The 13,247-nt window shown below is 40.8% G+C and overlaps 1 protein-coding gene across 2 annotated transcripts in view; it reads left to right on the top strand.

Moving 5' to 3' along the window:
- The window catches only part of SHC4 (SHC adaptor protein 4), a 136,396-nt gene that overhangs the window by 26,495 nt on the left and 96,654 nt on the right, over positions 1 to 13,247 (top strand). For both annotated transcript variants that reach the window (XM_058294168.1, XM_058294167.1), the window contains exon 2: positions 8,904 to 8,974. In XM_058294168.1, the coding sequence (XP_058150151.1) occupies positions 8,904 to 8,974 (71 nt within the window). The remainder of the gene's footprint in view (positions 1 to 8,903; positions 8,975 to 13,247) is intronic.

Raw genomic sequence — 13,247 nt, 5'->3', positions numbered from 1 at the left:
AGTGTTGTAGCATGTAGTGGTATTTCATGCCTTTTTATGGCCAAATAATATTCCATTGTATGGATCTACCACACATTTTGTTTATCCACTCATCAGCTGATGGACATTTGGGTTGTTTCAACACTTTGGGGCTATTATGAATAATGCCATTATGAACATTTGTGTCCAGGTTTTCATATGAAAATATGCTTTCAGTTCTCTTGGGTACATACCTAGGAGTTAATACTAATTGAATTTAACCTTGATCTTTTTGTGGGGGGATATGGAGCCTTCATTATAACAGTCATTGTGCTGTGTTGGGACCCAGGATTGCCCTCAGGAGTTAATGGAGTATGATGAGTGTGACTGGTTGCTTGTCCCTGATCTCAGATCCCCAAATGCCTGAGCTTTTTCAATTTGTTCAGCCTTCTGTTCAGTGAGCTGTCATTTTTTTGCTTTTGATGAGGAACTTATCTCTAGGAGTTCCCAACACTCCAAATTTGGCTTCTGATCTCCCAAGGGGACTGTCTGGAAGTCCCGCCAATGACTTACTCTTACATCTTGTAGGGGGTATTCAGGGCAATGGTTGGAGGTTCAGGGTGTGGTTGGGGGCTTGGTTAGGAAAGAAGCTGCTTGTCTTCGGTGAGAATCTCAAACTTGAACCACACTTATTATTAGCTGTAATGAACTGGCTGCTCCCTGTCCCTAGAATCTTGCTTCAGTTTTCCTGTCTTTTTGATTACCTATATTGAAACATAAATCCCTGTAGAAAGTAATTACTTAATGCAATTACCGCTAGTACCAATACTTTTCTTCATGTTAATGGACTTTGAGGGAAAATAAAAATCTTCCTCGGAAACTTTTTTCCCCCTCTTCAGCTAAAAAAAGCTGAAAGATTTTTTTTACAAAAAGAGTACAAGCTATAAAATAAGCAAATTGCATCTGAGGTATTAACTTGCATTCCGAAGATGTACATTTCAGTAATAAAAGGGCATTATTTGAATTTGATTCACAAGTCTTTGTTAGAATTTGTTAGGAACTTGGAGTCTGGGATAGAACAAAGGGTTTAACAAATTTTTATGCTTGCGTAGAGTTCCTTGATGCTGTGTGGCTTTGGAGAAGTGACTTAAATGCTTCATAAATAAGGGGTTGGGGCATATAGTCACTCCCAAGAGAGAGGTTTTGAGTGTAGGGTTTTAGTTTTTTTTAAAACACTGACTAGCAAGGTTACCTCTAACTCTGATCATACACCCCTGAGATTTAATCCTGAAGCAAACCAATGATTTGCTGAACTTAAAGGATCATGCTGCTGCCCACCATAACTGCATTTCCACTTACACAAACTTAGGCTCAGCTCCAATTATTTAGAAGAATATTTAAGAATCCCCTAAATGGTATCTGGATATACCAAAAGGACAAATGTGTCTTCCAACTTTGAAATTTACTTGATTTGGACACTTGGGAGAATCTGACTCATCATTAAATTAATTTCTTTGAATCAGGCTGTACATATTTCATGAATATTCTCCACTCCTGCCTCCTTAAGGACTGTGATCTGATCAGGATCTCCCCTCTCTCTTATTGTGCCAACCTTTCCATCATAAGAATATATCTAAGTCTGTGCCATCCTTAAAATAGGTCCCTCCCCTTAACTTATCCTTCCTCTTCTGTTAAAATATAAATTTCTCAAAACTAGAACAAAAACAAATAAACTTCGCTCACAGGTTTACTGTCTCACTTCTATATTACCCTCTAAATCTCCTGCCATCTGGCTTCTAATTCTACTACTCTGCTGTTAGTGCTGCACTGAAGCCAACAGTTGCCAAATTCCAGGACATCCCAGTTCTTAGCCTATTGACTCTCTCTGCTGCCTTGAATTCAGGGTTCACTCTTCATGAAACTCCATGCACTCTTTTTTTTTTTTTTTCCCCTTCTCTTCTCGTTTTCTCCTCTAGGATTCAATCCTGGGGACCTCTGATGTGGAAAGAGGTTCCCTGTCACTTGCACCATCTCAGTTCCTGGTTTCAGTTGCACCTCGCCTTGACTCTCCCCTTCGTCTCTCTTATTATGTCACCATCTTGCTGCACAGCTCACCTGGCTCGTGGGCACTGGCTCTCCATGCAGTCACGCCTTTACCAGGAAGTCCCAGGGATCGAACCTGGGTCTTCCCATATGGTAGATAGAAGCCCAATCACTTGAGCCATTTCCACTTCCCTCCACACACTCTTTTTTAAAATTTCCCCTCCCCTTCCCCCTCCCTGTACCCCTCCCCCATCTACTGTTTTTGCTGTCTGTGTCCACTTGCTGTGTGATCTTCTGTATCCATTTCTCTTTTTGTCTTCTCTTTTCTTCTCATCTTTCTCCTCTAGGGTTCACTGGGATTCAATCCCAGGGACCTCTCATGTGGAGCCTCCATGCACTCTTGACTTCCATCATGTCATATTCCTGATTTCCTGTACATTTCTAACTTCTGTTTTGTATCTTTTGTTGACTCTTCTCTCCCTCTCCTTTAAGTGCTGAGTGATATTACACAAGCCACTTACTTTTTTTAAAAATTTATGAACAATGGGGTTGCAATGGATAATCTTTAACATCCTTCAAGCGCTAGTAGACTTTTAGTCATGCTTTTACTTTTTATTTTTTATTTTTTTTTAAAGATTTATTTTTATTTATTTAATTCCCCTCCCCTCCCCCGGTTGTCTGTTTTCTGTGTCTTTTTGCTGCGTCTTGTTTCTTTGTCCGCTTCTGTTGTCGTCAGCGGCACGGGAAGTGTGGGCGGCACCATTCCTCAGCAGGCTGCTCCCTTCTTCGCGCTGGGCGGCTCTCCTTATGGGTGCACTCCTTGCGCATGAGGCTCCCCTACACGGGGGACACCCTTGCGTGGCACGGCACTCCTTGCGCGCATCAGCACTGCGCATGGCCAGCTCCACACGGGTCAAGGAGGCCCGGGGTTTGAACCGCGGACCTCCCATGTGGTAGACGGACGCCCTAACCACTGGGCCAAAGTCCGTTTCCCTAGTCATGCTTTTAAGAGTCATAATTCACTCATTTGAGCTAAAAAGAATTCTTATATTTCATGTAAAAAAAAAGTTTAATGAGAGGTGATTAACATTTGAGCTGCAATTCTGCAAAGGTGTATTGTTGGCTGCTTCTTTTTAGAGAAATCATAAAAGCTGAAAGCTAGTACAGGATCATTCAGCAGTTTATAAGCAGGCAGGAGACTGACTAATGCTAACTGTGGTTTCACTATGCTGGAACAACTGACAGTTCACACGGTACTTCATTGCTGGGACTTTGAGGGAGGGTGGGTGAATGAGGTTCTTTGGCTACCATGGTCTCCAGACATGTCCAACTTTTTTTTCCTGTTAACTTTAATGCAAGTTTTATTTAAGAGATAATAGTCAAGAAGAGTTAACTTCTAACAAAGGAAAATCTTACCAGTAATCCACCCTACAGCAAAAGGTGGAACTGGATACCATTTACAACACACAAATAAATTCCATCTTTACATTTTTGCATAAAGCTGTATTCACTTCTGTGAGAGTGCCATTTCTTAACTTCTGCTAATAAGGCTATGTGAGTTGTGTTCAGAAATGCTGACAGCAAACACACACATACACACACACAAAAAGTGCCTAGGATTTTCACTCCAGGCTGAGTACTAAGTGCCTACATGTAACTTAAAGACTGTATGTTTCTTCATGAATTCAATTTGAATTGCCTCCATTATGTTTATCTACCATAATTATTTTTACAAATGATTACCTTAATGTTTATTATGACTTTATAATACCCTTCAATTATACTTTAATATTTAACATGGTAGTTTGAAAAATAAATATTCAAGGCATCAGTTTAAAATTTCCCTTCAATGTAATCCACAAAGTTGATAACAAATGTTGAGTACTACCCCCAAATAAATGTAACTTTCTTCTAAAAATTACTTGTTACAATACAGATCACATTCTATTCCATAATTTGAATAAAGAATCTGTTTGGGTTTTTTTTGGTAATAAAGCAAGGGTTTAGGATGATTCATTTCTTGGAAAATCTTAATGAGTTACTCAGTGAAGAAGTTAATCATTGCTGGAGTCAAAACACTCAAAAATTATTGTGGCATTGACCAAGTTGGTTTTTTATTTGTTTGTTTGTTGTTAGTTTGTTTATTTGGTGATTATTGCATTAAGTTGGTAATACTGTAAAACACTGGTGATATTATAGTCCTGGAGCACTGGGAATATTGCTGTTATCATCTGGTCCTCCTACTGGGGACATCATGTTTGACCCAACAAGGCAATATCTGATAACTAAAATGTTGCTCTTTTCCAGTTGGCCTTTTGCAGTAACAATTAAATGGTATCCTTAGTTTTTAATAATAATTTAGTTATATATACTGCTATCCAAGATATCAGATTGCTTCCTAAGAGCAGAATTTAATATTATCAGTAGAGGCAGGAGCACAAGTTTAAGGGTCTTTGAGTCTTTAAAGGGATATGGGTTCAGACACCACTGGGAAAAAGGGAATAGAAGAGAGAAGTTGATGGAGTTGCTAAATCTTGTCTACCTTGTGGTAGTACTTGAGGATACTCTCATTTGTGAATGTACAGAGTTCCTCCAAAAAGTATTTAATTCATTTCAACAACTCTAGGCCCTGGGCATTCAAGGGTGAGTCAGATTTGTATGATTTGAGGGTGTAGGGTATAATTTATTTAATATTTTTCAAAGAGCTCAGAAATGAGAAACAGGATCATAAAACCCCAAAGATGTAGCATTTTAAGTGGCTTGTGGGTTATTAGGAGAGACTATACACACATTGTCCCTATTAGTTTAGATTGAATTCCCACCTTAATTGGACAAGGAAACATTATCATTTGTAGGCCATTTGCCTAAGTCATTCTGCAAATGTGTTGCCTTGGCTGTGGTAGTAACCATATTAAAACCACTGCCAACAAGATGGTATACAAATTGTGCCGTTGAGGCAATAGATAGAGCCCTATGCCATCATCTTTTTTTTGTTGTTATAATAATTTTATTTTATTATTATTTTTAATTTTTTTGTCTTAATTTATTTTTTAAATGTTACGTTAAAAAAATATGAGGTTCCCCCTATACGCCCCACCCCCCTCACCCCACTCTTCCCATAACAACAACCTCCTCCATTATCATGGGACATTCATTGCACTTGGCAAATACATCTCTGAGCACTACTGCACCACATGGTCAATGGTCCACATTAGAGTTTACACTCTCCCCCAGTCCACCCACTGGGCCATGGGAGGACATACAATGTCCAGTAACTGTCCCTGCAGTACCACCCAGGACAACTTCAAGTCCTGAAAATGCCCCCACATCACATCTCTTCTTCCCACTCCCTACCCTCAGCAGCTACAATGGCCACTTTCTCCATGTCAATGCTACATTTTCTTTGATTACTAATCACAATAGTTCATGAATAGAATATCAGTAAGTTCACTCTAGTCCATACTCTATTCCTCCATCCTGTAGACCCTCACTTTGTTCAGAGTGACTTTCTCACTGCTTGCCCATGGTGGAAAGGAAAATGTACTTATCATCACAATCATCTTGGACCATGATTCACATTTCTTCAACACCTTCTGTTGAATCATAGCAAGGCTGGCAGGAGGTGTTACCTGTGCCATTGCTGCCAGACAAGTATGTAAAGCAAAAATGGATGTTTAAAGAAAAGGTAGCTATCCAGAAGCAATACCTGGCCTATCTTAGAAGGAAGCAGATAAGGTGGTAATCGCCATGAACTGTGATTAAGAACAAAGGTTTAGAACTCCTTTCTCACTTCCTCACCTAAAATTTCTTCTCCTCATTGACAAACAAAACCCCATCATTGTTTAATCATTCCGTTAGGCTGAGAATTGCCTTCATTCCCTTGCTCTCCTGCCCCAGCGTTCCCCTGAATAATAGAGTACATTCTCACCAGCTTCCTACTTCACCACAAAATCCCCTTTGTTTTAGTTTGTTGCTGGTATCTAAGATGGTGAATGACAGAAATATAACAAACATGTTAGAAATTACAAAGTAATTCAGAAGCCTTCCAAAGATATTGTTCTGGCCTGTAGTTCTCAAATCTCTGTATTCCTCATTTATTCCCGAGGATAGAGAAGTCAAACCTTCACCGGCTTCGGTCTCTTCTTCCCCTCTGCTCATTTTAAAGGTACAACTCAATAGGTGCTGCATTCATCCTTCCAACCACCATTTATTGGGTACGCACCATGTGCCAGGCCCTGGACCAGGTGCTAGAAATCCAGCGGTGATTGAAGTCCTTACACTTAGGGCGCTTACAGCCAAGGGAAGAAAGACGGGTAATAAACAGGCAAGTAATTAAGTAGACCTGACAATTAACGACTGGAATGAGTAAGTTCAATAGGGATGAAAAAATGGGATGTGATGAAGGATGACTGCTGCTGGAGGTGACTTGTGAACTGAAACCCAAAGGATGAGAAGAAGGCAGTCCTGCAGAGGAATGAGGGAAGAGCTATGCAGATTGAAGAGCAAGTGCAAAGGCCCTGAGTCTGGAAAGAGTTTATTATATTCCAGGAATAGAAAGGAGGTCAATGTGGCAGCACAGTGCATCAGGAGAGAGTGACACAAATGTGGTTGAAGGAGTGGGCAGAGCCAGAGAACACAAGGTCTAGCTGTCTATGGTAATAAATTTATTTTGATAATAAATGCCTGGGGTTTTAAGCAGTGAAGTGACACAATCCAATTTGCATTTTCGAAAAATCGCTTGGGCAGAGTATGAAAAATGTAGGTGCTTGCTGCACTGATGGACCAGTTGGTATCTCCTTGCCTGAAATGAATGATTGACAGAGCTGATGAGAAAGATGGCATCCATCTCTGCACAGGCAGGGCCACAGGGAAGAATTAGAGGGATAGCCTAGCCCTATCCCCCAACCTGTGTGGGGAGTCAGTTCTTTTCCGGGTGAGGGGTGCAGGAACTAGGGGAGCAGGAGCTAACTTCCAGAGCTGAAGGCACTGAAAGGCAGGAAAACCCAGAGCAGTCAGTGAGCATATGAGTCTTTTCAGTTCACTTAGAGCCAACCTCAGTATGGATTCTGGACCCCTGGAATCTCCCTTCCTAGCAATTCTGAGATAGGCTTCCTAAGGCAGTTCCCTAAATAAATTCTAACTTTCCTTTCCTAATAAGACTTTTGATTTATTATAACAGAAATTCCTAGACACCACCGACTTCCCTGCAGTACCCAAGCTCTGGGAAGTTAAGTGTGTCTGGGACAGAATAAAACATCCAAAATTTTTCTCTGTTCATACTGGAGACACCAAGAAGAGTGTGACGAACAGGAGTTTGGCAGAGAATCAGCAGGCAGTTGATGGAACCAGCACGTTTTCCCCAACACTGGCCTGTAGGCAACACTCCATTCACTCTACTTAAGCTGCAGAGTTTGTTCATGAATACTACACGATGTGTCTGCGGAGGCGGCCCAAGCTCCTGCCATCTTTCCAGTGTTTTTGCCATTTCCAAGCAGAAGGAGGCTGCAAGCCTTCCAAAGGAAATTTGAACAGGAAGCATATCATTTCCAAGGAACTGACAGATCACTTTCAATCAGACCTCTTGGCTCTCATAGCATTTCCAAGGCAATTCTCAGAGAAACACTCTCCTTAGTCAACTAAGGCTCTGCTAAGAGGATTAACTCCCACGGCTCACCTTGCAAAGCTACATGGAAGACTACTAAGTCTACATCCCTAGGCCTACTTCCTCTACACTATTCCAGAAGCCAATTTTCAACTTCCAGCTTGTAATTTCCTGGATACCCAACCAGTGTCTTTCAGTCAACAGGTCCCAAACCAATTCATCATCCTGCTCTCTCCTGGCTCTCTTGTTTCTTTAATGGCGTTACTGCTCTCTCCATTACCCTGGCTGGAAACTTCTGAGTCATCTTTGACTCATCCTTCTCTCTCATTCTCTGTATCAAATCAATTGCCAAATCATGTAGGATCTATTTCTGTGATATCACTTCACTCTGTCCCCTCCTTCCTGTTGCCACCATTCCTCCTCAGTGTGGGCTGTTGTTATTTCCTCTCTCGAGAGCATTTTAACCTGTCTCCTATTAGCCCACCTTTGTATTGCTTCTGACTTAGGCCTCCTAGAACACAGATCCGATCAATCACCCACCTACCAGCACCTTCCATTGGTCTCCACTGCTGCCACATTAAATATAAACCATCTTCCTGCCGCATTAAATATAAACCTAGCTTCCTGTTCAAATACCTTTTCCAATACTTCTTGTTTGAGTTCAATTTACTAATGTAAGACATGATTTTTCCCTCTCTCTTGAATCTCCTTAATAAATGATCTTGTAGAGTTGCTAAAGTACTAAATCTTGTATTATACACACTTATATACTTGCTTTATTTCCTTAGAAGATTTGACATTCCTTGAGAACAGAGACTGTATTTTTTTTTTCACATTTCTTCTTGCTCCCTCCAATATTTGAGCACTTGTATATAGCAGGCACTATTCTAAGTACTTTGTGTGAAATAATTTAACTCTCACAACATGCTAATTTTATTTCCTTTTTAACAATGACAAAATTTGAGTAACTTATCCAAGATTCCAAAACTAGTAAGTGGCAGATCCAGGATTCAAATTCATGTGTTCTAGCTCCAGAGCTCACACGGAACTACCAAACTCATATTCAAACTTGCTACTCTTGCATTCCTGATATCATAGTTTGGAGTCAGTAGATGTCTTATATAACTGAGTTGAAGCTTAAGTCTTTTGTCTCATTGATGGTCAGAAATTTTAAGCTGAGTTTTCAAATGTAACTTGGATTTGGAAGCTGATTTAGGTGTTTCCCAGGAAATCACTATAAAGCTGTGAGACATCTATATGGTATTTTTTCTCTACTTGTACTTTTCTTTTCTTGTTCCAGTACATGGGCTGTATTGAAGTGCTGCAATCAATGAGGTCACTGGATTTTGGAATGAGAACCCAAGTTACAAGGTAAGAGAACAAAAATGGGAGGGGCTTTGAGGGCCATAGCTTAAAGTTGCAATACTTTTTTACACATAGGAATTGAGAGCAAGCCTTCCAAGTCAGTAAGCATTTTTATTCATATGGCTGGAAGGCAGAACATGGCCCAGTGACTGTGGACGAGGGGCTTATCTCATTGTGGGCAAGATTTTCCACTTTCACTGAGAGCAAACTCGGGGAGCATCTGCATTCCATATGAGCTCAATAAGATTATGCTGTCGGGAAAACAGCTGGTTTCCCAGGTACCAAAAGTATTTAAAATCATGCTTAGGAATAGGGACATTATAGAACTTTAGAGCTGTCAAGGAAATAGCTGAAAATAAGAGCGGAAAGAACTTTCAACTTCAGAAAGTATAATCTTTCATCCTCTATGGCATCTCTGACATGAGAACCTGCTTGCTCCTTGTCCCAGTCTCACTCCTGTAGGTAAGGTGAGCTGGATGGAAGAATTGAATCAGGGGAGTTTTATCAAGGGGGCCTAGGCAACTTAGGGGAAGAGCCAGAATCACTGACATGCAGAGCTCAAGTCAGAAGTAGAAATATAAAACACAGTTCATTAAGGCAAGTACAAGGCAAGGATGGAAAGAGGGAAGAATAGATTACTGAGACTGGTAAGTGGGAAAATTGGAGGCAAGGAGGATGAGGTGAAAGGACTGCATTACTATGAGTGATTCAGAACAAAGACTTGGGAATCTGTTTTATGTGGTGTCCAGGTGTGTCTCAGGGCCACCTGGTCCAAAGGTGACTATCCTCATGATGAAGTTAACTAATGCTATCCCCTGGAAACTTAAGCCCAGAAAAAGTGCCCTGCAGTCCAAAAGATTTGGGAAAAGGAATGATATTGTTTTTTTAGAAGAGCTGCATTTTACAGTAGTATATTAAAGACCCTAAGAGGTCCTGGGCTGTAATTTAGAAGTCTCTAACTTTATTTAAAAAATTTCTAAACTTTTTTGGTCCCAGAATTCTTTTTTTGTATAATATAAATGAACATCCCATGTATCCCTAGGATTCCACAAAATGCACTTTAGGGAATGCTGATCTAGATTCTTTTCCTTATGATGCATCAAAATCTGTTGTTCCAAACTTTTTGGCTTTCCTCCTGGAGCCACAATAAATATAACACTATTTTTTTTTGAATTCTCAGTACCTACTTCAGTCCCTGACACACAGAAGAGGTTCAATGGATATTTATTGAATAAATGCATAGTTCCACCTGAATATATTTCCAATATTTTGAGACAGCTGCAAAGTTTACTTCATCTCCCATTTAAGTCTTCACTTTCACATTCTCAACACCTTCCATTATCCCTCAAGAGACATGGTTTCTAGACTGTTCCTACCTTGTTATCCCTTTTCTGGACATATCTTGGGCCTTATTTCATCCTTATGATCCTTATCCTGGAGAAAGCCCTTTCTCCAATCCTGAGCAGGTGCCGGTGGAAGCACAGGATTGGGATGTGTCACTACCTAACTTGAGGATGACTTCTTTTCTCTTAATTAATTAGTTAGTTAATTCATTCATACATTCATTGACTGACACCCATTCATTCAAATATTTATTGAGTGCCCATTAAGTACCTGAGACTGTTGAGGAATTTAAAACTCAGCAGTGATGAAGACAAAGCCCCTGGCCTCATGGAACTTACATTCTAGCTGGGAAAATAGACCATGGCAAGTAAACAAATAAATATATATTATATTTTCAGGTGGTAATAACTGCTATTACCATAACAATAAAGCAAGGTAAGAGGATAGAGATGTAGGAGGTGGGCTTTTATTTTATTTTTTTGTGGTTTATATTTTATTTTATTATTTTTTTAATTCATTTTTAAAAAATATTACATTCAAAAAATATGAGGTCCCCATTCACCCCCACCCCACCACTCCCCCCACAGCAACACTCTCCCCCATCATCATGACACATCCATTGCATTTGGTGAGTACATCTCTGGGCATCGCTGCACCTCATGGCCAATGGTCCACATCATAGCCCATACTCTCCCACATTCCACCCAGTGGGCCATGGGAGGATCTACAATGTCTGGTAATTGTCCCTGCAGCACCACCCAGGCCAACATGAAGTCCCGAAAATGCCTCCACATCTCATCTCTTCCTCCCATTCCCTGCACCCAGCAGTCACCATGGCCACTTTTTCCACACCAATGCCACATTTTCTCGATTACTAACCACAATAGTTCATGAATAGAATATCAGTAAGTCCACTCTCATCCTTACTGTATTCCTCCTTCCTGTGGGCCTTGGATTGGTTGTGTCCATTCCACATCTATGTCAAGAGGGGGCTTAGATTCCACATGGATACTGGATGCAATCCTCCTGCTTTCAGTTGTAGGCGCTCTTGGCTCCATAGTGTGTTGGTTGACATTCTTCAACTCCATGTTAGCTGAGTGGGGTAAGTCCAATAAACAAGAGTGTATGAGCTGAAGTCTGTTGAGGCTCAGGGCCTGGCTATCATATTGTCAGTCCAGAGATTCAGATCCCCTAGATATATCTTAAACTCCAGCACCAACTACAATTCCAGTAAAGTAACAGGAAAGGCTTGTGAAAAGAGATCACATCTGAGTCCAGCTCCATCACGCAGAAACACCAACTCCAAGGAAGGACCAATTGACATGGCAGTGAACTCCATCTGCCATGGCCATAAAACCTGTGGGTCTCTGTAGCCCTCAGAAGGACCAATACCTGGGGTTGTATCTACTTTATCTGTCTCTGAGACTCTGCTCAGGTGTGCATAAGGGCAATCCTTCTGACAACCTCCAGACTCTTTTTTAGAGACTCATAGCCATATAAACTCATTTGTCCTTTCCATTTCCCCCTTAATTTACGTCAAAAAGCATTTTTAACTCCTGTTATTATATGTAGACAGGGATATTCTGCTGGTCCGGTTGAATCTTTAATTCAAGGTCATTTTCTAGTTACGTCATCAGCTGGTACTTGGTAGTGATCCCTCGGTGCCAGGGAGGCTCATCCCCAGGTGTCATGTACCATGCTGGGGGGAAGGCAGTGCATTTACATGCTGAGTTTGGCTTCGAGACTGGCCACATTTGAGTAACACGGAGGCTATCAGGAGGGAACTCTTAGGCACAGTGCTGCTCTAGGCCTTGTTCTTATTTCAGGCGTATAGGCTCACAAGTATAGTCATTAGTATATGGGGCTCACTGTTGGACCCTCATTCCTTCCTGGTCCTTGCCATTGCACCAAGGGGACTGTCACTGCTCCCCTAGGGACCATGACAGAGCCCCCCCTGGCCAGGAACCCAGCACCCCCCCCAGCTGTTGTTTTTAATTGTTTCCACTATGAGTATATCCAAATATTTCCATGCACCCTGGACAAAAGCCCTGTATAACTCCCTGTCAACCATATGTCCCCTGTCAATAACATCCCATACCAGTATTCCTCTGCTGCCATTGTTGAACCACTCTGTGATCCAAAACTTCCTAAAAACTGAAGCCCAATATAATGCCAAGTTCCCATAATAGTAAAATGGAATATAGCGATGAGTTTAAAGGTTAGATATAGAATACATATCGATTTGGAAAAATTCTGCATCCTATCTTTTTCTTTTCTTTTTTCCTAATTATTAAGCTTCTCTTCACAAGAGCTATAGATCACATTAATTCATATATACAATATACAATACTCCCACATATCCAATATAAAACCTTTTCTCTTCCACAGTGATAATCTTTTAACATATTCATACCATATTTACTGAAACTGATGTACAGATATTGAGACAGTAGCTTTCAAACAAGGTAACATTTGTGTTTACATTGTGGTTTTTATTTAGGCTATACAATTTTCTAAATTTTTAGTTATCCTATTTTTTACATTATGATTTACATTATTAGTCTGTTGGCCCCTATATGTTTTTGGTATAATAGTACATGTTTTATATCCATCCTTGGGTACTCTTGTGAAACACTTCTATTGCCCTCACAGTTACGTTGGTTCCATCTATTCAATATCTATTTCCCCCTCCCCTTGGGGCCCACAATGACAGTCAATCTTCATTTCTTGAGGAGCCATGTTCAGAGATACTTGCAGCAGTATTGAGGGCTTGACTTACTCAACTGCCATAATGCCCTGGGAGCCACCATTTCTCTTGAGAGATACAGTTCCCTCTATTTGATGGCATCAGTCCTCTCCAGGATGTGGGTCTACCTTCACTCTCATTATATGGGTCTCTACCCAATGGTATAACCCACTCTGGCAAAATGAGCAT

This window comes from Dasypus novemcinctus, chromosome 3, assembly GCF_030445035.2.
Source record: "Dasypus novemcinctus isolate mDasNov1 chromosome 3, mDasNov1.1.hap2, whole genome shotgun sequence".
Classification (NCBI taxonomy): Eukaryota; Metazoa; Chordata; class Mammalia; order Cingulata; family Dasypodidae; genus Dasypus; species Dasypus novemcinctus.
This window is presented reverse-complemented; position numbering and strand designations above follow the sequence as displayed.